Consider the following 21,386-nt stretch of genomic DNA (forward strand, 5'->3'; position numbering starts at 1 on the left):
GACGGATCACATGGTGGTAGTTGTCCTACTTGAACTTCGCTTTGTGGGAGTGTAAAGTGGAAGAGCACGAGATACGGTCGCATCGGAGAAATGGTCCTCCATAAGTTTATGATCAGCTATCTATACGTACAACAGAATGCATATTTATCAACTACACCTCCTGGTGCCCCCGTCCCTCTCGCTGCAGCGCTCGCAGCTCCTCCACAATCCTGGTCCGATTCCAACCCTCCTTCAAACCCCGCAGAATCATCTCTTGCTCGCTCTCCGGTGCCATCCCACTCGGAGCAGGGGGGCGACGATCCAGGTTCGAGGGGAACGGATAGCCATCTGCCACGGCATATACCCATGCCTCCAACTCTGCATTCAGCCCTCCCTGCCGGCGATACTTCTCACTGACCTCCTCCCAGCACTTGTCCACCACCGGTACTGCATCGATGTGCTCCATCGTTTTGCCCAAGGCACATCCAATCTGCAACAGGTTTGCCTTGCGATGGAAGCCCGTGCTCTCGGCCATGTCGTTGGCCCCTGCGGCATGGAATACCGCCGGATTGAAGAACAACCCATCGCCAAACTCCAACGGCAACGCCACATAGTTCTCTTTGAAGTATGCCCGGAAGTCGTCCCGGCGCCATGCCAGATATCCCGGCGCATATGTCTGGCTAAACGGCAGGAACCGCGTGGGACCGCTCTCTGCCGGCATCTCGCTATGTGCGACGGCCCCCTGCAACGTGAGATACTGGCTGGCGATTTGAACACTCCGCGGGAATGCCGCACATCGATCCAGCTCTTGGAATCCAAGATGGTAGTCTCGGTGGCTATTCTGGGCGGCGCCACCGGGCTTGACGATATTGACCTGGGCGGTCACCCGATAGGCGGGGCCTAGCCAGGCTTCACTAACCACACGCAGCCAGGGATTGCTGTAGTAGTCGATGAAAGAGCTGGGGTCGACAAAGGCGTGCTTGCTAAAGGAGTTCCAAATGCGGTCATTCTTCCCGCTGGCAGCGAAATGGTCGCCCTTGGGACCCAGGGACTGGCGCTCCCGGTCGATGATGTGTTGAAAAGCCGTGTTGGTGGCGTTCAAGGTGTCTGTGTACCGGGAGGGATGGTACATGCCTTTGAGGACGAAGATGCCCGGTCCAGATTCAAGAATGTGATGCCATTCTGCTTGGAGAGCCGGGGTGGTTTCCGCACTCAGGGGATCGAAGGTGGAGGCATCATAGATGGGGATGTTCTTCTGCACGGCCTCGGCCAGCGGGTAGGTGCTGGGGTCGGTGGTCTGGGAGCAGATTTTCTTGAAGTCCTCTACATTGACGGAATCCAGCTGAAATAGCCGGTTGGAGCTGGTGCGAAGTCCGTTGGAACCCATGTTGGAGATGGTTTAAGACGATTGATGTTGACTGCGTTGTCCACCAGCATGAGAGAGTTCAATAAATATATATCTGGGACGGAGGTGCAGTCCCGGATCCACTCCCACGTTGAATTCCGAACACAGCAGGTCACGCGCACAACCAAAGGAAGATGCAGTCAGTGGAGAATTCTCGCTTGGCTGACTCGTACAGACTCCAGAAGAGGATGCAGAAGAAAAAAAAAGAACGATTGTGGGGAAGAAGATGGGATGCACTGCATCGGAAAATGAATCCCGAGGGTGCCAAGAACACCCAGCAATCCGGGGAAAGACAACTAATAGAGAATCTGATCCAGATCAGGACAGCCACTGCAACTCAGAGTATCAGTCTAGCAACAGCCTTCGTATATGCATGTCCTCGTCGAGCTGCTATAATTACAAATGTACACCCAAATGCTCCCTCCCAACCAATCCTATCATATACTCCGTGCTTCCGAGATAGATGAGATGTGCCTGTCCCAAACAATAAAAGTATCTCCATCAACATGCAGAAAAAAAAGAAAAGAAAAATAAAAAACCATCGACTGTAAGCTCCCCTTATTCTAGGGGAGGTGACGTTACGAAAGAAAGGAAGAATCCACAGCAATGCATCATCCAGCAGCCCATATCAATCCATCTTATATCCAAAACATGAAGAATATTCCCAGCCTGCATGTAATTCTATGAGGACCCCATTTTTCACCCGAAAGAAAAGAATAATCAAACTCAAATCGCAATGCGGCGTCGCTGAAGCATCGAAATGACTATGCAATCATGGCCGTAGGGCCTACATCGGCGTCCAAGGCGGCGTCGGTCGGGGCCAGCTCCTCGGTCGTATTTGACTCCCGCAGAATGAGCTGGTTCTCCGATAATGTCTCCACTAGCGAGCTTGGCCGACCGGCCACCGTGAACAGCACCTTCAGTAATACGCTCTGGCTCTGTCTGCCGTTTGGCAGCAATTCTGGCTGGTGCCGCGTATGAGTCAGAAAGGTCCGCACCAATGAGCGGATGTACGGATCTGTCGACGCATCTTGAATGACATCGAGGCCATGAATCACGCACACCAGCAGGGGTGGCGCAAAGTGCAGGAGTATATCAATCAGCGAGAGCACCTCCTTCCAGGACGTCAGCGAGCCGTTCAAAGGTTTAAATCGCTCGCCGCTCAGGTCACACCCCGCATGGCTTTCGACTACAGGAGGCAGGTATTCTATCAACTGGCGGATCAGGCTGTACGCCAGGGCAATGAGGTGTTGCTCATAGGTCAGTTCGTTGGCGGCATCGGTGGATCGGTTGCAAAAGTGGGAGATCACGGGCAAGCCCGCCTTGCGGGCAAAGCTGGCGTAACACGTCGAGACAAGTAGAACCGGGCTAGGGTAAACTGTCGATTGAGGGCCCCCCACGGCCAGGACCTGTGAGTGGGCGTCGGTCGCCCATTGTTTCAGCGAGGTCATCACGTTATCTTCCGCAATGACTGGAACGTCGACTTCGAGCGCGGGGATCTGGTCGTCGGCATCAAAGAAGTCTTCGAGTTTCTGGGAAGCCATTTGCAATTCCATGCGCGTGTACTTGTGCTTGTGCCCCCCTTTTATCAGGTTGAACCTGTCTGTGTCTTGTAATGCGTGCACGGTCAGCTCTTCGAGCAGTTCGGGCCATGTGAGCCTGGCTTCCCTACCTAAATCCTGGGAAGCGGTCGTGGTCAAACAGGCAATGCCGCTGTTTTGTTTACTCACGGACTGTAGCTGTAGACTAACAGTGTCCAGCAATCGCGCCAGGAGAACATCTCTGTCTTGCAAAAATCGCTTACGCTCCGCCGCATCCTGATGAATCTCCCACATCAACTGACGGGTGAGGGCATTCTGCGCTGCAAAGCGGCGGGCCCCGTTCTGAAGACCCACCTGGCTCAATCGAGCCCGCTCAAACCACCCCCGATAGTCGTCATGGGTCATTTCACATAAGCTATCGCAGTCGGGGTCATCGAGGTCCATAGCGTCCGAGAGATTTTCCATCATACTTTTCGCGCTGCGTCGGATCTGGCCAATCAGGCGTTGAAAGGCACGGTACACGTCTTGGTTGGGGCTCCGCAGAAGCCCGCATTTGGCCTTTCTCACATACCAGTCCATCACTTCTCCAAGAAAGAAGAATAGGAGCGTGTAGAAGCGGGCAATGGCGTTGATGGAGTCCTTCGTTGTCGGTACTGCCTCGCCCGAGGCTGGCGGGGCAATGAGGCGGTTGATTTGGACCAGTGCTTTGATCAATCCTTCCATGATTCTGGGATAGCCCGCGGATGCCTGGGACTCATGATTTAGTTATTGACTGGGGGAAGGGGGATACGAACAACATCCGGGCTCACCTTCAGAAGAGATTGCAGGACGCCGTAAAAGATCGAGCAGTACAATTCATTCCTTGGTAGAACGGCCAGTAGCCTCCCGTGTGAGCCCAGGGTCGAACGAAATTCGTCGCAACATTCCCTCAACATTCGCTGTCCGGACGTGGACGTCCAGACGGGCTCGATGCTGGCGACGACGTCCAAAACATCGTCGGGACCTTGCAGACGTTCGTGGAAGAGCACTCGATCGTTGGGGAGGAGGTTATCCTGGAAGCGTTTCCAAGACTGAACCAGCTCGTTGTATTCTATATCAAGGGTAGCGATAACTGGGTTGCTGTCGGATGGTCAGTGGGACGAACGATCACGGTCTTGTATCCGCACCGTGCTCTAGCTATTCCGGAAGAGTATTAAAGCACGGACTATCTATCCTATCATGGGGGATGGGGCCTGTGTAGATCATCCGCGGGCACAACACACACAGACACACAAGGTTGACGGGAACTCAAACGAGTCACGAAGAGACGACGGCCCCACGAGACTCGAATCGTGAAAGGAAGCAAGGGGGTGGAAATTGGCTTACGTGGAAAGATGTCGCTTGTCGAAGCGTTTCTTCCAGAGATGGAGAGATTCGGCCACGGGAGAAGTGGCCGGAATGGCGAGGGACGGAGGGGACATGGTTGCCGGGCAGGCGTGGGGGCTGCTGCTAACGGACGGCAAGGCACGACGAGCGCTGTCTCGTCGAGTGAGCCGACAGGTGCATGTCAGGGGCGGACGTCTGCAAGGGAGAAGAAGATGGGAAGGCTAAAGTTGGGCGGGATCGATCATCTAGCGCGAGGGGGTGAAAGTTGACAATAGAGAAGGGCGGAGTAGTAGTGGTGGTGGTGATGGATGGATGAGTGGATGGATGGATGAGTGAGTGAATCAATGAATGAATGGATGGAGTTGAAGGTGAGGTTTCAGATTGAGACTTTGGGGGGGGAAGCGGGAGGAAGAAGAGGGGAAGGAATGAAGTAGAAGGGGGATAGGATAGGGTAGGGATTGGAAGGGAAATTGTAAATTGGAATTGGGATCTAAATGTCTGCGAAGGGGGAGGGAGAGATTGGGGAAGAATTGGAAGTAGTGGCAGTGGTAGTAGTGGTAGTAGTTGTAGAGGTAGTGAGGAAGTAGTAGGATTAGGAATGGCAGTAGGAGTAAAGGAACGGGGCGGTGGATTTGTTCCTGATCGCCTCGTTGGGGCCTCGATGAATGAATTCCCTGTCGACGGATTGTTTGACCGATTAAAGCCTCGTGGAGCGCATCCTGAACGCGTTTGCTTCAGCGGGAGGTCCCGCCCGGGAAAAGGGGACTTTTGATCTGGGGGAGGGGGAATAAAGACAGGATGAAGACAAGAATGAGGAGAGAGAAAGACAACAGCGTCAATAGTGAGTTAGTAGTAGAGAGAGTTGGAGAGGAAGAGAGAGAAAGAGAGAGAGAAGATGGGGGGCTTGGACACAGAAAAAAACATCCCCCCCAAGAGGACCAGGGAAAAAGTACTACGGTTACCAGTCAGTGCAAAGCAGACTGTCTGTGCCTTCTTTGGCTCAATCGTTACTGATTTATTTGGCTTTTTATTTTCCATGTTAAGCGGATGATTTATCATTTCTCTGGTTCTTGTTATTCTTAACTGCCTATCTTATTTAATGCATATTTTTGGTATTTGTTTCCACGACTGTCTTCTTTCGGAATGGAGAGAGAGAGGGTGAGTGAGTGAGAGAAATAGAAAAAAAAAAGTTAAGTTTAGGCTTCCACTGGGATGGATGGATGGAGGTGTTATTATTATTATGATAATTATGATTATGATTGATTTATTATTTAATTTCTTGTCTTGATCAGTAAGAATGGAAAAAGGAAAAGAAAAAGAAAAAGAAAAAATCACAGAGGCCAGAGGGAAGAAAAAACCAATGTTCCTCGCAATTAGAATTCGAAAGGATTTGAAATTTCAGATGCACCGGAAATATCAATCATTTCAAGCTTCTCTGGTGCTTGATCGGGAAGACGGCGTCAGTAGTTCCAAACAGACAGCACCACCATTTGATCGCATCCCGTGTTGTTGTGGTGGTGAGAATCCAAAATAATAGGTAGGGAAAAAAATAAAAAACCTTCGAGCAGGGTGGTATAACATAGCAACGGCCCCCTATACCTTCAGTTACAGAGAGAGCATCTGACCGGGTTCCCTGATCCATTTTACTACAATACCAGTTCGATGGGAGGCCTCGGCCCTCGACTGGGAGGAGGGAGTGACCCTCCTTCAACACCTTCAGCAGGGAAGCGGGCGCGCCTCCCTGGGCGGCGGTGGCCAATCAGTCTGGATCTCGCCGGGGCTCCAGCGGTCGAGGCCCTCGAATAGAAGCGGGGAGGAGGACGCGGGATAACTCTTCCAGACCCTCGACCGCCATCCATTCATCCACCCATCCATCCCATCTTTCGCTCTGCTGCTGCTGCTGTTGCTGCTGCTGCTGCTGCTGCTAATTTTGGTTCGGCCTGACATGGCATTCTCTCTCTGCCTCTTGTCTCTGTGCGCTTCCTGGCGCCCTTTTTGCCTTTTTTCTCTTCCCCATACGAGCCTGAGGTTGACTCGTTCTTCTCCTCCAGGAGCAAGTGGGGACTGAAACGTAGAAGTAGGGTAGGATTTTCCGCAGTCAGTGTCAAACAGTCAGTCAATTCCTTTGACTGAACTATAACCAGCGGATAGTTAGCTAAACTAGGCATGTCATGTCGTCTCTTTCTTCCCCCTTCCCCCCATAAAGAAAGCAAAGTACTGACTGACTGGCTTACAGTAGGCTGGAGCTTTGACACCTGGAGCTAGTGCGTGATGGGTTGGATGACAATGAACAAACATCCCTTCCCCATCCACAATATCTTACTCACATTCGTCCATCCCTCCTTTTTCTTTTATTATTCATTTTCCTCCCTCCTTCCCTAGTCAATGTTAATTGACTCTATTAATCGACACCCCCCATGAAAATAATAAATTAATGGCCTCACGCCCTGGTTAATTATTTTTCTTGTTTCATTTATCCTTTATCTTCTGCTCTTTCTACCTTCGTAGCAATTTAGTACTATCGTCTGTCCTTTTTTTCTTCGGTCTTTCCTCATTCCCCTAAGTAGCTATTTACCCCTTTAAGCACTCTACTGCACTCTTCACTAAGATACCAACTACCCTACTTGGTATACCCTTGACCAAGTACGGAGTACCCAAAACACAGTACTAATCTAACTCATTCCAGAAAAATAAAAATCCCTACAGTAGAAAAGACACCAGCTGATCATACCACCACCCTTTCCATGGCCCTTATACCCAGGTAAATAGAATAACCAAATAAATTGATGAACCCAGTCGGTCGGTAAGTTCCCATCCATTCCATCGCATCCCAAAAAACAAATGAAAGAAGAAAGAAGAAGAAACGAACGAACGAAACAAAGCCCCAATCTTTTGTCTCTCATCCCACCATCCACCCACCCCCTTTATCCGAGGGTCGGATGAGGCGAATCTGTCCAAGCCACCACCACCACATTCATTCCTTTCTTGAGCTTTGGTTAAATCGGGTAGTGAGTGCGGTAGTAACTTAGTACCTGATGTACGTGGCTTGGGAGTTACCTTCCATCATGCTTGGTACGGTACAATCCATACTTAGTTACTTAAGTTACTTACCAGTTATCTACTACCTACGGATACATATCTACTACTTTGAAGCAAGTTAAGTTGCGGGAATCTATCCACGACGGAGATTGGTGGCAGCTTGTTCCGTCGATAGGAATGTGTTCCCAGGTTGTCGGGTACTACTAGAACTTCTACTGAGTAAGTAGTCTTCTTACTTGCTTACTTATATGATTAATTGGTTATGGGTATTGTTATGTATGTATGTAATCTTCTATATTAGACTGGTGGAAGTTGGCCCCATTCTTTTTACTTGTTCATTTACCTATCTATCATTTATCCACTATATGTGGGTATGAAAACGGTCCGTAGTGTAGTATAGTACGTAGTAGATCCATCCTTATTGACTATCTAGATAGCGAGTGTAGAGGGAATTAAGTAAGGAAGAAATAGAACACACGGACCAAGTGTTGCTGGCTACACTACACACTACTTAACAGTAGTAGTTTGTAAGTAGGTTAGTTATTTAACTAACTGCTGCTCCTGCTGCTGTCACAAGCCCCACGGTAGTATAGAACACGGTCGAGACCACCGCGATACTTCCGCCAATCGTTGGCGGTGGCTGCTGCTGCTGCTACTGCTGCTGCCGCTGCATTTATCATCAACCCGTCCATCCATCCATCCCTCCCTCTATTCCTTTCTCTTAATTATTCCCCATCACAAGAGGGGGAAAGGGTAGGGATGCATGCATGGCGGCGGCGGCGGCGACGGTCTTAATCGGCTGTATCCGTAGCAGCAGCAGTAACTCCGTAGGGATTAAGTAGGTTAAGAGATAGGTAGGTAGTAGGTAGCACTGAGAGGTAATCCTCGGCGGGAGCCCCTAATAACACCGTCGCGATATAACAGTATTCTGTGTGTTCTATGGCGGGTTTGGTTCGTCGGTGCTTGCGTGCTTGCTTGCTGGGCGAGTGCTACGGTACCTAAATTCTGACTTAGTTGACTATCTTACTAGTAATTCTTTTCTCGTGTTGATGATATGAAATACTGCCCAGTAGATACTTCTTCTCAATGGAAGATGAGTATATCGTAATGGTGGTGGTAGTACTGCGCTGCTGTTGCGCGCCACGACAGATCGGAACCCTCAATAACCTATGGTCGTCTGATTGGGGCGTTCCCCTGAGGTAGAATCCATCTTCAGACATGTCATGTCATGTCTGTCATGCCTGCTCTACATCATCTACACCCTGCATGGTTGTGATGGTAGTGGTGATGTGGTGGTTGCCAATACTCTTGGAACGAGTGACGAGGGTGGCTATCACGCATAGGTTAAGATTGGGTGGTAGCTTTGGCACTAAAAGTAGCTCAGCTCAGCTCAGAAATACCAGAGGAAGATCCTCCATTATTCAAGCAAGCGAGATCCGATCGCACTTTAAGCAAAAAACAAACATGAATTGCATTATGCTTTGTATGTTCTTGTTTTCGCCCTGATTCAGTCGGTGGTCTGTTCTCCGTCTTCCAGTTCTTATCTACACCTAATTCGGCACGATCATCACACGCGACCGCCGCTGTGTGTGTGGGGGGATGCAGTGGGCAGGTCAGGTCAGGTCACATCAACCCTGCTAGGACAATCCCACTTGATCGCCCTACGATCCGCTAAAAGGCTGGATGGGTGACCGATCAGGGTTGATGGCTGGATGGATTGGCGGATGTTCGTCTCGCTGATCTACTATACTCCCTCCCAGGTAAGGTGCTGAAACTTACTTATTGACAGTAGGGACTGTGCTTGGTCGCCTGCTCGACATGGATGGCAAGTTAAAGCGAGAAGATAAGAGGGAAAGAGATGTGACACATGTCACACGGCGTGTTGAGAGCAACCCATCCCAGCAGCGACCAGATGGGCTAGAACATTGTCGGCTGAGGAAAGCGAGTCTGCAAAGTGGGGGAAGTGGAGGACACCCCAGAGACCGTCTTCTTTCTACTGCTAACCTCCTGGTCGGAGGAATGTTGCTGTCTGGAGAAGAGCGAGCTGAACAAGCTGAGGATGGGCGGATCCCTCCGATCGGCCTAATCCATAGCTTATTCCGGACAGGGCGAGTGACTGGCAGGGACCCTAACCCTAGTGCTCAAAGAGGGAATCCCTGCATGAGGATGAATAAAATTGTGTCCGCCATTTTATGCAGATCACGAACAGTCAGTCAGTCCCTTTGGTTTTGGTCAGATGAGATTCAATGCAATCTTGCGCCCGCTGCCTCGTCATCTTCACAGCAGACATGCTCGCAACATCGCCGAATCCCCGCAAATGGAGACGCATGGACTCCGGCATCGGAGAGTCCGTTGGAGAAATGAACACAGACTCACTGTGGACGTGCTTGATTCACCCCCACCTTGAGAAGCGGAGAATCACCGGCGAAGCAAAAACGGGGATGAGTTCTTGGACCTTCCTGATCGGGATAGAAACGGAAACAAATCCGGTCAAAAGGCAGGGAAGGTTAGTCAGCTCGACATACCTACCTTTTTCCGTTACGGGTAACCATCGCCATCAAGGGATCAGATCTGATCCCATCCAGATCATCCGATCACTGTTGAATTGGCGACGGAGGATGGTTTCGTCTGCACACCATCATGACCAATTGCTCCTGCACTGGCTGGAAGGGGAGGAATCCACGTTGGAAGAAATCGGAGTTGGCGAGGAAAAAGCAATCAAATTCCCATCCCGCGAAAGGGTCCATGCGCGCTCCCTTCAACCCAGCAGCAGCTAGGAAAGGGTGTGGACGAGAGGACATCCTTTACCCCGTTCTCAAACGAGATCCATGCACGAGCGCAACTGTCAGCTTTTTATATGGTGCGGTGCGGTGAGAGAGATCTCATCCCTTCTGCATTGCTGGAAGCGGAACCCCTTGATGGGATGGTGCTGAATCGGGAAAACAAAGTTCAATGAATGATGCAATGCCGCACGGTGATCTGGCTGCCTATTCGTGCTGCTGCATCCATCATTGGGGGTGTGGGTGTGTGGGATAGATTATGGTTAATGCTTTCTTGTGGTGCGCGTGTGTTGACCAGGGCCACTTGTCCTGACTCTTTGAGGGTTAATCAATCGGAAAGTCAATCCCCGTCAGCCTTTATTTTTTTTTCCCCTCCGATTGACAATAGCCTGTCTGGCAGCTGGTTATCTTTGCTAGTTAGCTGGCTAGCTACGGAATTACTGGTTATCTTTTAGTCAGTCACCGGAACCATGAACGGCTCCCGTCCGAAAATTGGGACAAGCACAAGCGATCGGCGGGTTTGCCCAGGATCCCCCGCACTCGGTCCAGTTGCAGCCTCTTTCTCATGCCTCCAGGACCCGTCATTATTCTCCTGTGGAATGGGGGATTTTCATTGCCATTGGGTTGCTTGTCTGCTTGTTCATTCCTCCATGACCCCCCTCAAGAATTGTTGTAGGCGGAGATTCCGATCGCGGGTGGATTGACATTCACCCCAATCTAATCAGAGGGAGGGCAGAAGAAGAGAAAGAAGACCCAAAGTGGATGCGACCAGGCTTATCTTATCCTGCCCCATCTTTTTCCTTGGATTCTCCAATGTTCTATTTGTGATTCCATTTTATCTCTCTTGCTTTTGAGTCTAGTTTAGTTCTAGTGTCTCTCTTTTGACACACTGTCTCTTGTCGGCGTCCCACTTTTTCTTCCTTTCGGCTCTCAGTGAACCGCAAGCATCCATCATCACGCCGCAAATCCTCGGCCACGACTATCTGCAAGCAATCAGACCGAGGCGCTGCGATGAATAATCCTTCATCCACCGGCATCGCTCGGTCGATCCATGGAATCCCCGCTGGTTGCTCACTGCTCTTTACTTTCTGACTCTTGCTCGACCCTCTCGTATTCGCTTGCTGTCTCCCCTGATTGAACTAAAAAGTTGGAAACAGGCAGCGTTTACGGCTCATTCTCCTCGGGTGGATTGGCTGAATTTATTGATTGATTGATTGATTGATTGAATCTCACTCTCAAACAACCCGCCGGGCCAGCAGTAATAAGAATAGTAACGAGGCTGACAGACCAGTGGCATTATTATTATCATTATTATTTGTCTTGCTCTTATTTCATCCGTCGCTTTTCCTGCCGGATCGCCCGGCTGCGCAGCTTGCCAGCCATCCGCCAACCTCCCCTCGTCTGGTGGATAATCATCATCCTTCTCCCCCATCGCCAGCCGCTGCTAATTCCCATTGCAGCCAGTCTGCTTGCTGAAGGTTGTGAACCTCCGATCCACACACACTCAATCACTCACTTACTCTCACCCAACTCACCCACCCCATTTGAATTTCCAAATCGTCTCATTCACACCATTCCTAATTTCCGTGGTACTCAATCCACTACCCCAAAATCTTTCCTACTCGCCCCAATCGCTCTTCACTTGCCCGTATTGGTGACGAGGCATCCCTACCTCTCACTGTTGTTCATAGCCCCCCCTTCCACTACGGTCGCTCCAATCCTGTTGTAGCCGCCGCGGATCGTCCGGTTCCTACACGGGGGTGATATCACCGTCCTCGCCAAACGCTGACTGGCAGTTGGGTGCCTCTTCGGCTGCCTCTGGGTCCCTCCTGGTTTCTTGGTCCTGGGCCGATCCTCGTCCGTGGCTCATGATCTTCGTCCGTCCCCCATATCCTCCGCCGTCTCCGTAGGCCTCGTCACTGTGGGGAAAGTTCCATCGCCGGCCAGCATCATCAACTGGGCGATTCGCCGATGGGTCCTCCCCGTTTCCATCCTGCTTCACTCTTCTTTCCTTTCTTCTTTTTATTCTCCTTCTGCCGTCGTTTTGCGTCCCTTCCTGCTGCTTCTGCTGCTTCCTCCACCTGTTCGCTCCCCGCTCGCCTCATCATCCTGCTCGCCCTCTCATCCCTCGGCTCTGCAGTGAACACGGCCGGTTGGACCGTGCGGCCCTCCAACAACTCTGGGGATCTGTCGTGGACTGGTGGCCTCCGGTTCCTTTTGAACAGCAGTCAGGTTCACTTGCCAACGTCCGTCCGTCTGGCCCCGTTGACCCAGGCTTTGGTGGATCTCAATCAGGCAGAACTTGCGGTTAGTCAGCCCTGTCGATGCCTCACCATGCCGAGACTGATGGAATCTAGCAATATCTGGTGTCGGGGACTTTGTTAAATGTGGATGCCACCAACTCTCTGTCATTGAGCCGCAAGGATATCGCGGTGATCAGTTGCGACCCATCCGCATATCCCGGGAACTTGGATGCCAGCTCCACGCTAGGCAACGTCCTCACCGCACAGCAGCAGGCTCTCGCTGTCATCTTATATAGTGGCACCTCACTGCTCTGCAATTATACGACGGATGAACCATCCGCCAACCGCTACATCAACGTCTTTACGCTCGTGAATCCGACCTTGAATCGGCAAGTCCAGTCTCAACTCGAAGCTCCAGGGAACGGAACGACGTATATCGGCACCAACATGTCGTATCTGGGGCCCACCACAACGACCCAGGACCAGACCGATTCGTCCGGGAGTCCGAACACGGGTATGCCGATTCTCCATTGCCGCGGTAGCATGTGCTAATCTGCCACAGCAATGATCATTCTGTATAGTATTACAGGCATTATCACTGCCCTTTTCTTAGCCATTATCATTACCGGTGCGGTGCGTGCGCACCGCCATCCGGAGCGCTATGGGCCTCGGTATACCGCGGGACGACCGCGACAAAGTCGAGCGCGAGGGATAGCGCGAGCCATGTTAGATACGATCCCGATCGTCAAGTTCGGGGACAACAACCAACCCGACGGTAAGACGGTTGGCCCCAAGGGGGATGTTGAGATGGGTTCGGGGTTGGAGGTGCCGACCAATGAATTGGAGGAACGAGATGTGACCACGACTGCGGAGGTCACTTCCCCACACCAGCCACAGACGGAGGCGCCCCCGACTGAATCGCATGAAGAGAAGCCCAGCGATGCTCCTGCGGCGGAGACGACGACGGATCACCCGAACTTCTCGTGTCCTATTTGCACGGACGACTTTGTCAAGGGGCAGGATTTGCGCGTGCTGCCGTGTAACCATCAATTCCACCCGGAGTGTATTGACCCGTGGCTGGTGAATGTTTCTGGCACGTGTCCTCTCTGGTGAGTATTCTATCGAACTTCTCTACGTGATATACACATTTACTAACTTCTGCAGCCGCATTGATCTCAACCCCCCACAGCAAGAAGGCGAGGAGGAGGAGCAAGATCTGGGTGATGGTCAGCCAGAGACGGCCGAAGGAGCCGCTGAGGCGACGACTGAGAGTGGCCATGGCCGCCACCGTCGCATTAGCAACTACCTGCACGGTACGTTGAATGCGCGCCGCATGCGCGATGCCAGCGTGGAAGAGCGCCTCGCGGCGCTGCGGAGCGTGCGGGAAGAGGCCAACCGGGAGGAAGCGGCCGACGAAGCGGATGAGCAGCGAATGCGGCGACGCAGTCGACTGACAACGCGACTACGCGAGAAGTTCCGGGTGCGCACGCGGGCGCACGGAGAGGCGGTCGAATCGTCATCATCGAATGACGCGCCGCCTGCTTGATTCTTCTCTTGAATTTTTTTTCTCCTTCTTCATTTGCATTACTTATTTCTACGTGCATGCTGGCGTGATTCGGAGCATTGAGTGTTCATGTGCTATATTGAAGATGAGAGATGGGGACGGTTATGTATGAAGCTGATGGAATGGGATGATATGACCGGCCTGGCTGCCGGCGACTCCCCCTTCTGGTTTCTGTGACCTGGGATATATGGGTTTATGATTTACATGATTGATTGGATTGATGATGGGGAAACTATCACCTCATGATGTTTGCTTATAAGGCGATATTGGCGATACATGGCGTTTAGAAGTGATGGGAACTTTTTTAGCACGGGGGGAAAATTGTGTATATAGGACCGATGGTTTACCTGGAAATGACCAGTGAACAGGCACATAATATACACCGGAGCAGTGTGTAAATGTATCCTATGTACCAGCGATATACCTACTACATTCGGACAAAGAATCCGACTGTTCTAGTATGGGTCTAGAATTGATAATTAGTAAGGATTCGCGCGAGCTCTAGTGAGTTAGCCTAAAGTAACCTCGGAATCTCATGCCAAATCCATGCCAATTGCATACATTACGAATTATTCAGTTATGTAAAAGTAGTACTTTTCCAGTGACGAAATGCGACGATCCCAATTCCACACACAACAAGTTCGTTCAGTTAAAAAGCACGAAATGCAAATCGGATTCCGGAATCCGGCGAGGCTCGTAGAGGAGCTGTCCCGATTGCACCCCGTGGGGTAAGCGATCATCCTTTTTTTGTCTTACTTCTTGTCATTTGTGTCTTGCAGGGTGGAATGCTTTTCCGGTTCTATCTTTCCTTCCTTGAAAAAGATTGGAGTACACTAGAGTGGATAATAGATATCTGGATATATCCTCATCCACTGAAACTATACTACTGTGATTAGTCTGTCATTGTGAACAAATTATCCTGGAGTAAAAAGAGAAAAAGGACAAGACGGTCGGGGCGGGGAAAAAGAACCTAGAACTTTGCTATTATTGTTAGTCAGAAAAAGTGAGTGATTTTTGGCTGAATGCGGCTGGCGTCGGGCTGTAGGTATGAGTAACAGTAGATTGTGATTGGTGGTTAATGCCGCGTTTTAAGCAGTGTCGATTTAAGTAAGTACCTTTTAGGGATATGATGGTGGATGGAATTACTCAAGTGGGAAGTATTATACCATTACTTAGTACTTTGGTACTATCTAGTAGTAATATGGATAAAGAAGAAGAAGAAGATTCGGAGAGATGAGGGATATTTGTATGCTTTCTTAACTATTTTCATACTTCGTTTGTAGAAAGCAGAAGTGGATCTGTCATATGATGATGTCAGGCCAGCTCGGGCAATTCTGTCCGCCAAACATCTAATCCTTGCTAATGTCGATAACTGCAGTATAGCTGGAATGTATCTTCAATGATAGACAAAATAGATAGATAGTATCCAGATAGAGGTCGAGATAATGCTTTAAATATCTGATTATTTTGCAGTCATGTGAATGCGTCATCATCATCATCATCATCATCTGCTCAACTCTTCGGTCCAGCAACTCTGCCACATCCTCGGCTCATTCTCCAACCCTCACTCAACTTTTTGTCTCGGTCTCAAGATCAATAACATTCCCAGACTATATATGTACCCCGTACTCCCTCCTCCGAACCTATCCCCGATCGTGTCCTTTCTACTCCGTCCCGTCTTTTTCTTTTTTTTCTTGTCCTGCATCTGCCCTGCCCCGGTGTATCCATCGGGATTTATCTGTTTCGGTCAAGTTCACTTTATTGGCGCCGGTGAACGCAAGCAGCAGTGATTGAGGGAATCAGGTGGTGTGACCTCTTCTCGACCTGACAATACATCATGTCGCCCCTTTCCTCTTCTTCTTCTTCTTCTCCATCTTCTTCCTTTTCCCTTCCTTCTTCATCCTCTCCATCCTCTTCCTCCATTGCTACCTCTACTTCTACCGCTCGCTCCCGTCTTGCTTCTCTCTCCTCCCACATCATGGGCTCTACCACCCCCTCCGTCTTTTCCACCGCCGTCGTGCCCGCCGCACCAGAAGATGCTCTCTTCGGTCTGGCTCAGGCTTTTCGCCAGGATTCCTCCGACAAGAAGGTCGATCTAGTCATTGGCGCTTACCGCGACGACAATGCCAAACCCTGGATCCTGCCCGTCGTCAAGAAGGTACTTTCGCTACCCCTCAATTCCCCACCTGCACATCATTATCTCCCTCCATCCCCGCAGCATCTCAACTAACCAACTCCGACAGGCTGACGAGCTCGTTCGCAATGACCCCGCCCTCAATCACGAATACCTCCCCATCAAAGGTCTCGCCGACTACACCACCGCCGCCCAGAAGTTGATGATTGGCGCCGACAGCCCTGCCATTCGCGAGAACCGCGTAAGCATTCCCCCATCCCTTCTGTGATTCTATCCAATCTAACATCTCCTAGGTATGCACCTTTCAGACCATCTCCGGCACCGGTGCCGTGCACCTGGGTGCTCTCTTCCTCTCCAAATTCCACCCCTCCAACCCTAAGCCCACCGTCTACCTCTCCAACCCAACCTGGGCCAACCACAACCAAATCTTCACCAACGTCAACCTCTCCCTCGCCAACTACCCCTACTTCGACCCGCAAACCAAGGGTCTCAACTTCTCCGGCATGCTCTCCGCTCTGCGCGACGCTCCTACCGGCTCCATCATCCTCCTGCACGTCTGCGCCCACAACCCTACCGGCGTCGACTTGACCCAAGACCAATGGAAGGAGGTCGCCGTCGTCATGCGCGAGCGCAACCACTTCCCCTTCTTCGACTGCGCCTACCAGGGTTTCGCCTCGGGTGACCTCGCCCGCGACTCCTGGGCCGTGCGCTACTTCGTCGAGCAGGGCTTCGAGCTGTGCGTCGCGCAATCCTTCGCCAAGAACTTTGGTCTGTATGGTCAGCGCACGGGCGCCTTCCATTTCGTCTCGGCCCCAGGTGCCGAGGCCACCCAGGCGAATGCGCATATCGCGTCGCAGCTCGCCATTCTGCAGCGCAGTGAGATTAGTAACCCGCCGGCGTACGGTGCGCGCATTGCCAGCCGGGTGTTGAACGATGAGGGTCTGTTCCAGGAGTGGGAGGAGGATCTGAAGACGATGAGTGGTCGCATTGCAGAGATGCGCAAGGGATTGAGGGAGCGCTTGGAGAAGAAGGGCACGCCGGGCACTTGGAACCACATTACGGATCAGATTGGCATGTTCAGTTTTACGGGGTTGACTGAGACGCAAGTGAAGGTGTTGAAGGAGAAGTGGCATGTCTATATGGTATTCCCCCTCTTCCTAACCCCTCGATATCACCATGTGGGTATATACTAATGATGTGACAGACCAAGAACGGCCGTATCTCCATGGCCGGGCTAAACACACATAACCTGGACTACTTTGCCGAAGCAGTGGACAGCGTAGTGCGGGAGACTTCATAATATACCACAGGTAGGACATGATGATGGATATGGAATGGATATATGTAAGGTACAACAGCTAGACTGGTAGACAAACACCTCAACAATACTAAAATATAAACACACTCGAATTCAAGATGAGATAGTAATAATGAAATGATATCTAAAACACCAAATCCCAAACAACCAACCACGTACACAACCCCACCGTTCCCCAAAACACCGCCTGCGCCGTACTCCGTCTCTCCGTCGCCCGCTTCAACTCCTTATTCCCTTGACCAATATTCGCCTCGGTATTACTCGCATCCGTCACCAGCTGCGAGATATATTCCTCCTGGGTAGATAAATGCGACACGAGGGTTTGCTGGAGCGAGGAGATCTCGAGGAGGGATTTTTCTGCGTTCCTACCCCACAGTCAATCATTAGCAAGAATATAACATAGGGATAAAGGGGATATATATCATACTGAACCTTCCCCACCACATCCTCAAAATACCTCACCAGGGAATCATTCTCCTCCTCAAACAGTTGCAATTGCTGCGGAGTTAACTGTTTCTCGATCTCTTTGACCTCATTCTCATCCATCTTCACCACCACACCAGTAGTATTATTATCCCCCCTCCACTCCTCCCCATCCACCCTCCCCCATCCACCACCACCACCACCAACAATCCCAGACGAAGAAGTATTCTTATAAAGCACACTCCTCTCCCTCTCCCTCACCCTCTCAATCCTCTTCTCCACCATATCCCTCTGCTCATTAACCACATTCCCCAGCTTCACATTCAGATAGAATAGCACGCTTTCCCTCACCCCCTTTAACACCTTTTCTTTCTCCTCCTCGATAATCTGTTCTTTATCCTTTCCTTCATGTCCACCCTCCGGGGAAGTTAGAGTGGTGGCTCCGCCAGCCCAACGGGCAAATAATCCCTTCCCGAATCTCTGTGCGATGCTCCGCGAAACGGTCTCCTGCCGGAGATTCTCTGCTGCGCTGAGGGTGGTTATTGATGTGGAGAGGTTGGAGAGGAGGGTTGAGGTCGTGGTGGTTATGGTGTCGCGGGCGGAGTCGTCTAGTAACTCGGTTTGGTGTTTGGGGGTGGTGGTGGTGGTGGTTGGTTTTGTGTTGGTGAGGGAGAGGTAGGATGGGCGGATGGTTTGGAGGTAGGATAGTAATGAAGTGATGTGATTGTTCTATTTCAGTTGGGTAGGTGTTTGTTAGTATGTGGTGGATGGATAATGGGAGATGGTATGGGATGGGTATACAATTCGGTAGGCTTCTTTGAGGAATTCGTCGGCGATTTCGGTCGTCATGTACCCTGTGGAGAGTTTCGAGGTCGGCGATTTGCTGTGCACCAGTTGGGTGAATGTGGGGGTGAGGTCGGTCATTGTGCTGTGTGTTGCTATATACAACTTCGGGGTTGTGGTCTGTTGGTGCGAGCTGGCTTGTATCTACACTACATCAAGCTACGGATAGGTGTTAATCACGTGATGTGTGCTTACGTGTTTATGCATTGTCATAATTCATATCATCCATACCAGCCATACAGCCTTACAACCATACCATATCAACCAAACTCCAGGGTATACGCTAATGCAATCCTAAATCACGCCTCGCTCCTCAACCCATATCTGTCATAGTTAGCACGATCTCTTCTCTCGTTGCAGTCAAGTGGGTGTATATACCTCCATCTTGCCCATCTCGCTCCCCTCTCGCCGCGCCACCTCGCGCGACCCCGCCATCAACAAGTCTAGATCCTCCTGGTCCACCATCGTAATCATATCCCCATCATCTTGCATGCGGATTCGCAGCAATGTGCGGAACCCAAACTTGTCCCGGATCCGACTCTCAAACTCCCTAAACTCAATCGTCGGCTCCATCATGATGTACCGTGTATCTTCTCGCGAGTGCGCCTTCACTCGGAACTTGCGCACCTCCGGCCGTCGTGACGTCCCCCGCCGCGATCCCCGGTTCGGAGACGCCTGCGGCCGCGTTCCCATGATCTCAAACTCACCGTCCGGTCCGTTGTCCTCGTATGCATCACTGGCATACTCTTCTTGCTCGTCAATATACCGCTCTTGTTGACGGCGCCAGGTGGCGCCCGCTGGCATCGATCGAGTGCCCGAATACGACTCCTCCGAGCTCACCGTAGGGGCAAAGCCCGTGTCACTCATGCCTCGTCGATGACCATGGGACTCGCCCGGCCCTCGTGGCCCTGACCCCGGCCCCGGCCCCGGTCGACCCGGACCTGCCCGCGACTCGGACGCCGTGCGCGTCGTGCCGATCCGCGGCTTTTCGACCAGCGTTTCTGTACTGTGGCCCGCCGTCAGGTCGAGCCGGGGCGGGCGCGCTGCCCGGATGGACCCCGGTCGACTGTTCATCGCGAGACTACCTGTGGAGCTGTTGGTACTCGCCTTGTCTGCGTCCGGCGGGGGAGTAGGAGGGAAGAGATTACGGTTCAGAGGCGGCTCCGATTGCTGACGGCTCCGACTCTGCAGGTTTTTATGCACCAGGTGCGACGTGGCAAACGGCAGCGTCTCTGGCTTTCGGTGGTCCAGCATGGACATGGTTCGCTTGAGGTCATCGCTGGCTGCGGACGGCATGCTGCTGCGCTCGGATGCGGCAATCAGCCGGGACTTGCCCAGGTAGTCTTTTGCCTTGAGGTTCTTGACCTTGGCCTCGTTGGGTCGGTACACCACTCCCACCGGGATCGAAAAGACCGTGTAGCCCTGTTCCGTCAGTATCATCACTCTCACAAGAGGAAGCTGACCTACCGCCGCTTGCTCACGAATAGCATCGTCGATCACGTCGTGGTCGGGCGTGACTTTCTCTTTTGATGCATATTGGAGATCTTGCATGCCAGGTCCCATTTGCTGCAGGTATATATAGCACAGGCCGCGATTGAACAACACCTCACAGGAGAACAGCCGGAACTTCAAGCCCAACTGCTCATAGTCGATGGAGGTGTTGCCCCGGAGGTAGAGCAGCGTGTCATTGAAATTAGCCAATGCCTCCTCGAAGTCCCCCAGAAGAAAGTTGGACACTCCCTCTTGGAAGTAGGCAATAGCCAGATACTGGTCCAGGCCGACAGCCCGCTGGTAGCACTCAACCTGCTCTCGTCAGTAATGATCAGAGAATTAATAAGGTAACCTACCGCTCTTTCATGTTCTCCTAACGTGGCATAGATGACCCCGCAGTTGAAGAGAATCTTGGAGGTCTCTGCAATCGCACCAAAGACCCTAAGAGCTTCATCATATTCTTGATTATCGTAGTGGTCAAGGGCCTGTACCCAGGTTTCGATTTCCTAGCCCACATTAGCATCGTCCTAAACCATAAGGCTGTCATAAGTACCTGCTTCAAGGACATGGTCAAGTTGTCCGTAGCACGGCCACTGGCCTAGTTGACTTGGGCGAGGCGAGACGCCGCAGCAACTAGCGAGTGTATATGTATGCGACTGGCTATGGCCAAGACGCAATGGCTGGGTCCTGGCCACGCTGGAGCAGGGATGTGACGAGGGGCAGCGAGTCCACTGGGACGATGCCGTAAAGGGGATCCAATCGAGGGTAAGCCGGTTGGGGTCGGCACGCGGCAGTCGGTGTGGCTGCTAGTCGAGAGAGCGATAACCACCGTGAAGGAGTGATTGACCATGCGCACTACCCAAGCGTCGAGAGCCGAGAGTTGGATCGGATATATAATTAGATCACGGATCCAGCGACCCAGCCGCTAAGAGGGACCGGAGACCAGCCAAGACGCAAGGAGGGCCGTTGGCTGGATGTGATGAGTGATGGGATGAGGGGAGCACGGGCAATGTGAGGTGATTCGAGGGAAGGATTGGCAGAGATTCGTAAAAACGGGTCTGTTCTTTGAGTTTGCAGATTGGGTTGTGGATTGTAAAATGTGGGTTGTGGTGTGTGTGCCCTGAGATAATTGAATTCCAGCGGGACGGGAGAGAAAGAGGTACGGATCGCGATGGAAGAAGTCAAATCCACATGTAAATGCCAAAAAGGAAGAAACAGGGAAGGGGGTGGGATTAGCGTGCAGAGACGATGCAGCCGACAG

At 51.6% G+C, this 21,386-nt stretch overlaps 8 protein-coding genes across 8 annotated transcripts; 3 read left to right on the plus strand and 5 right to left on the minus strand.

Annotated features, from left to right (window-relative positions):
* Nucleotides 1-72: 72 nt before the first annotated feature.
* BO85DRAFT_48165 (phytanoyl-CoA dioxygenase family protein) lies at nt 73-1,757 on the minus strand. The gene has a single exon (XM_025663067.1). It carries the CDS (start codon nt 1,364-1,366, stop codon nt 152-154), a length of 1,215 nt encoding a protein of 404 aa, XP_025514261.1. The 5' UTR covers nt 1,367-1,757; the 3' UTR covers nt 73-151.
* BO85DRAFT_48222 (uncharacterized protein) lies at nt 1,758-4,736 on the minus strand. The gene is made up of 4 exons (XM_025663091.1): nt 4,291-4,736; nt 4,092-4,097; nt 3,735-4,044; nt 1,758-3,672 (listed from the first exon to the last, which is right to left on the minus strand). The coding sequence occupies exons 1-4, from the start codon at nt 4,383-4,385 to the stop codon at nt 2,149-2,151; spliced, it is 1,935 nt and encodes a 644-aa protein (XP_025514262.1). The 5' UTR covers nt 4,386-4,736; the 3' UTR covers nt 1,758-2,148.
* Nucleotides 4,737-9,010: 4,274 nt separating this feature from the next.
* On the plus strand, nt 9,011-9,960 carry BO85DRAFT_450373 (uncharacterized protein; the record flags this gene model as incomplete). Its single annotated transcript, XM_025660359.1, has 3 exons — nt 9,011-9,055; nt 9,119-9,835; nt 9,915-9,960. Coding segments are annotated over 2 exons (620 nt in total), but the record flags the coding sequence as incomplete, so codon positions are not given.
* A 1,653-nt stretch (nt 9,961-11,613) lies between these two features.
* Nucleotides 11,614-14,175, plus strand: BO85DRAFT_48142 (RING-H2 finger protein). The gene is made up of 4 exons (XM_025663059.1): nt 11,614-12,416; nt 12,467-12,866; nt 12,915-13,461; nt 13,517-14,175. The coding sequence occupies exons 1-4, from the start codon at nt 12,081-12,083 to the stop codon at nt 13,896-13,898; spliced, it is 1,665 nt and encodes a 554-aa protein (XP_025514264.1). The 5' UTR covers nt 11,614-12,080; the 3' UTR covers nt 13,899-14,175.
* A 1,719-nt stretch (nt 14,176-15,894) lies between these two features.
* BO85DRAFT_374518 (aspartate aminotransferase) lies at nt 15,895-17,350 on the plus strand (the record flags this gene model as incomplete). Its single annotated transcript, XM_025656135.1, has 4 exons — nt 15,895-16,074; nt 16,160-16,291; nt 16,344-17,192; nt 17,255-17,350. 4 exons carry the CDS (start codon nt 15,895-15,897, stop codon nt 17,348-17,350), a joined length of 1,257 nt encoding a protein of 418 aa, XP_025514265.1.
* On the minus strand, nt 17,300-18,753 carry BO85DRAFT_48099 (putative SNARE protein (Ufe1)). The gene is made up of 3 exons (XM_025663041.1): nt 18,593-18,753; nt 17,796-18,520; nt 17,300-17,733 (listed from the first exon to the last, which is right to left on the minus strand). Exons 1-3 carry the CDS (start codon nt 18,713-18,715, stop codon nt 17,493-17,495), a joined length of 1,089 nt encoding a protein of 362 aa, XP_025514266.1. The 5' UTR covers nt 18,716-18,753; the 3' UTR covers nt 17,300-17,492.
* Nucleotides 18,754-18,928: 175 nt separating this feature from the next.
* Nucleotides 18,929-20,693, minus strand: BO85DRAFT_460318 (putative PB1 domain protein; the record flags this gene model as incomplete). The annotated part of the gene is made up of 5 exons (XM_025661713.1): nt 18,929-18,958; nt 19,013-20,056; nt 20,102-20,437; nt 20,482-20,631; nt 20,679-20,693. The coding sequence occupies 5 exons, from the start codon at nt 20,691-20,693 to the stop codon at nt 18,929-18,931; spliced, it is 1,575 nt and encodes a 524-aa protein (XP_025514267.1).
* Nucleotides 20,672-21,174, minus strand: BO85DRAFT_48494 (uncharacterized protein). The gene has a single exon (XM_025663277.1). It carries the CDS (start codon nt 20,973-20,975, stop codon nt 20,724-20,726), a length of 252 nt encoding a protein of 83 aa, XP_025514268.1. The 5' UTR covers nt 20,976-21,174; the 3' UTR covers nt 20,672-20,723.
* Between the last annotated feature and the right edge of the window lie 212 nt (nt 21,175-21,386).

Source organism: Aspergillus piperis, assembly GCF_003184755.1.
Source record: "Aspergillus piperis CBS 112811 unplaced genomic scaffold BO85scaffold_12, whole genome shotgun sequence".
Classification (NCBI taxonomy): Eukaryota; Fungi; Ascomycota; class Eurotiomycetes; order Eurotiales; family Aspergillaceae; genus Aspergillus; species Aspergillus piperis.

Bases quoted from the DNA above. Each gene is read 5' to 3' on its own strand.
- BO85DRAFT_48165 (XM_025663067.1), bottom strand. From the start codon at position 1,366: ATGGGTTCCAACGGACTTCGCACCAGCTCCAACCGGCTATTTCAGCTG.
- BO85DRAFT_48222 (XM_025663091.1), bottom strand. From the start codon at position 4,385: ATGTCCCCTCCGTCCCTCGCCATTCCGGCCACTTCTCCCGTGGCCGAA. The intron at 3,673-3,734 runs GTGAGCCCGGAT...CATGAGTCCCAG, and splicing joins TCCTGCAATCTCTTCTGAAG to GCATCCGCGGGCTATCCCAG.
- BO85DRAFT_48142 (XM_025663059.1), top strand. From the start codon at position 12,081: ATGGGTCCTCCCCGTTTCCATCCTGCTTCACTCTTCTTTCCTTTCTTC. The intron at 12,417-12,466 runs GTTAGTCAGCCC...GATGGAATCTAG, and splicing joins TCAATCAGGCAGAACTTGCG to CAATATCTGGTGTCGGGGAC. The intron at 12,867-12,914 runs GTATGCCGATTC...AATCTGCCACAG, and splicing joins GTCCGGGAGTCCGAACACGG to CAATGATCATTCTGTATAGT.
- BO85DRAFT_48099 (XM_025663041.1), bottom strand. From the start codon at position 18,715: ATGACCGACCTCACCCCCACATTCACCCAACTGGTGCACAGCAAATCG. The intron at 18,521-18,592 runs GTATACCCATCC...CAACTGAAATAG, and splicing joins TCAAAGAAGCCTACCGAATT to AACAATCACATCACTTCATT. The intron at 17,734-17,795 runs GTATGATATATA...ACTGTGGGGTAG, and splicing joins GATGTGGTGGGGAAGGTTCA to GAACGCAGAAAAATCCCTCC.
- BO85DRAFT_48494 (XM_025663277.1), bottom strand. From the start codon at position 20,975: ATGGTCAATCACTCCTTCACGGTGGTTATCGCTCTCTCGACTAGCAGC.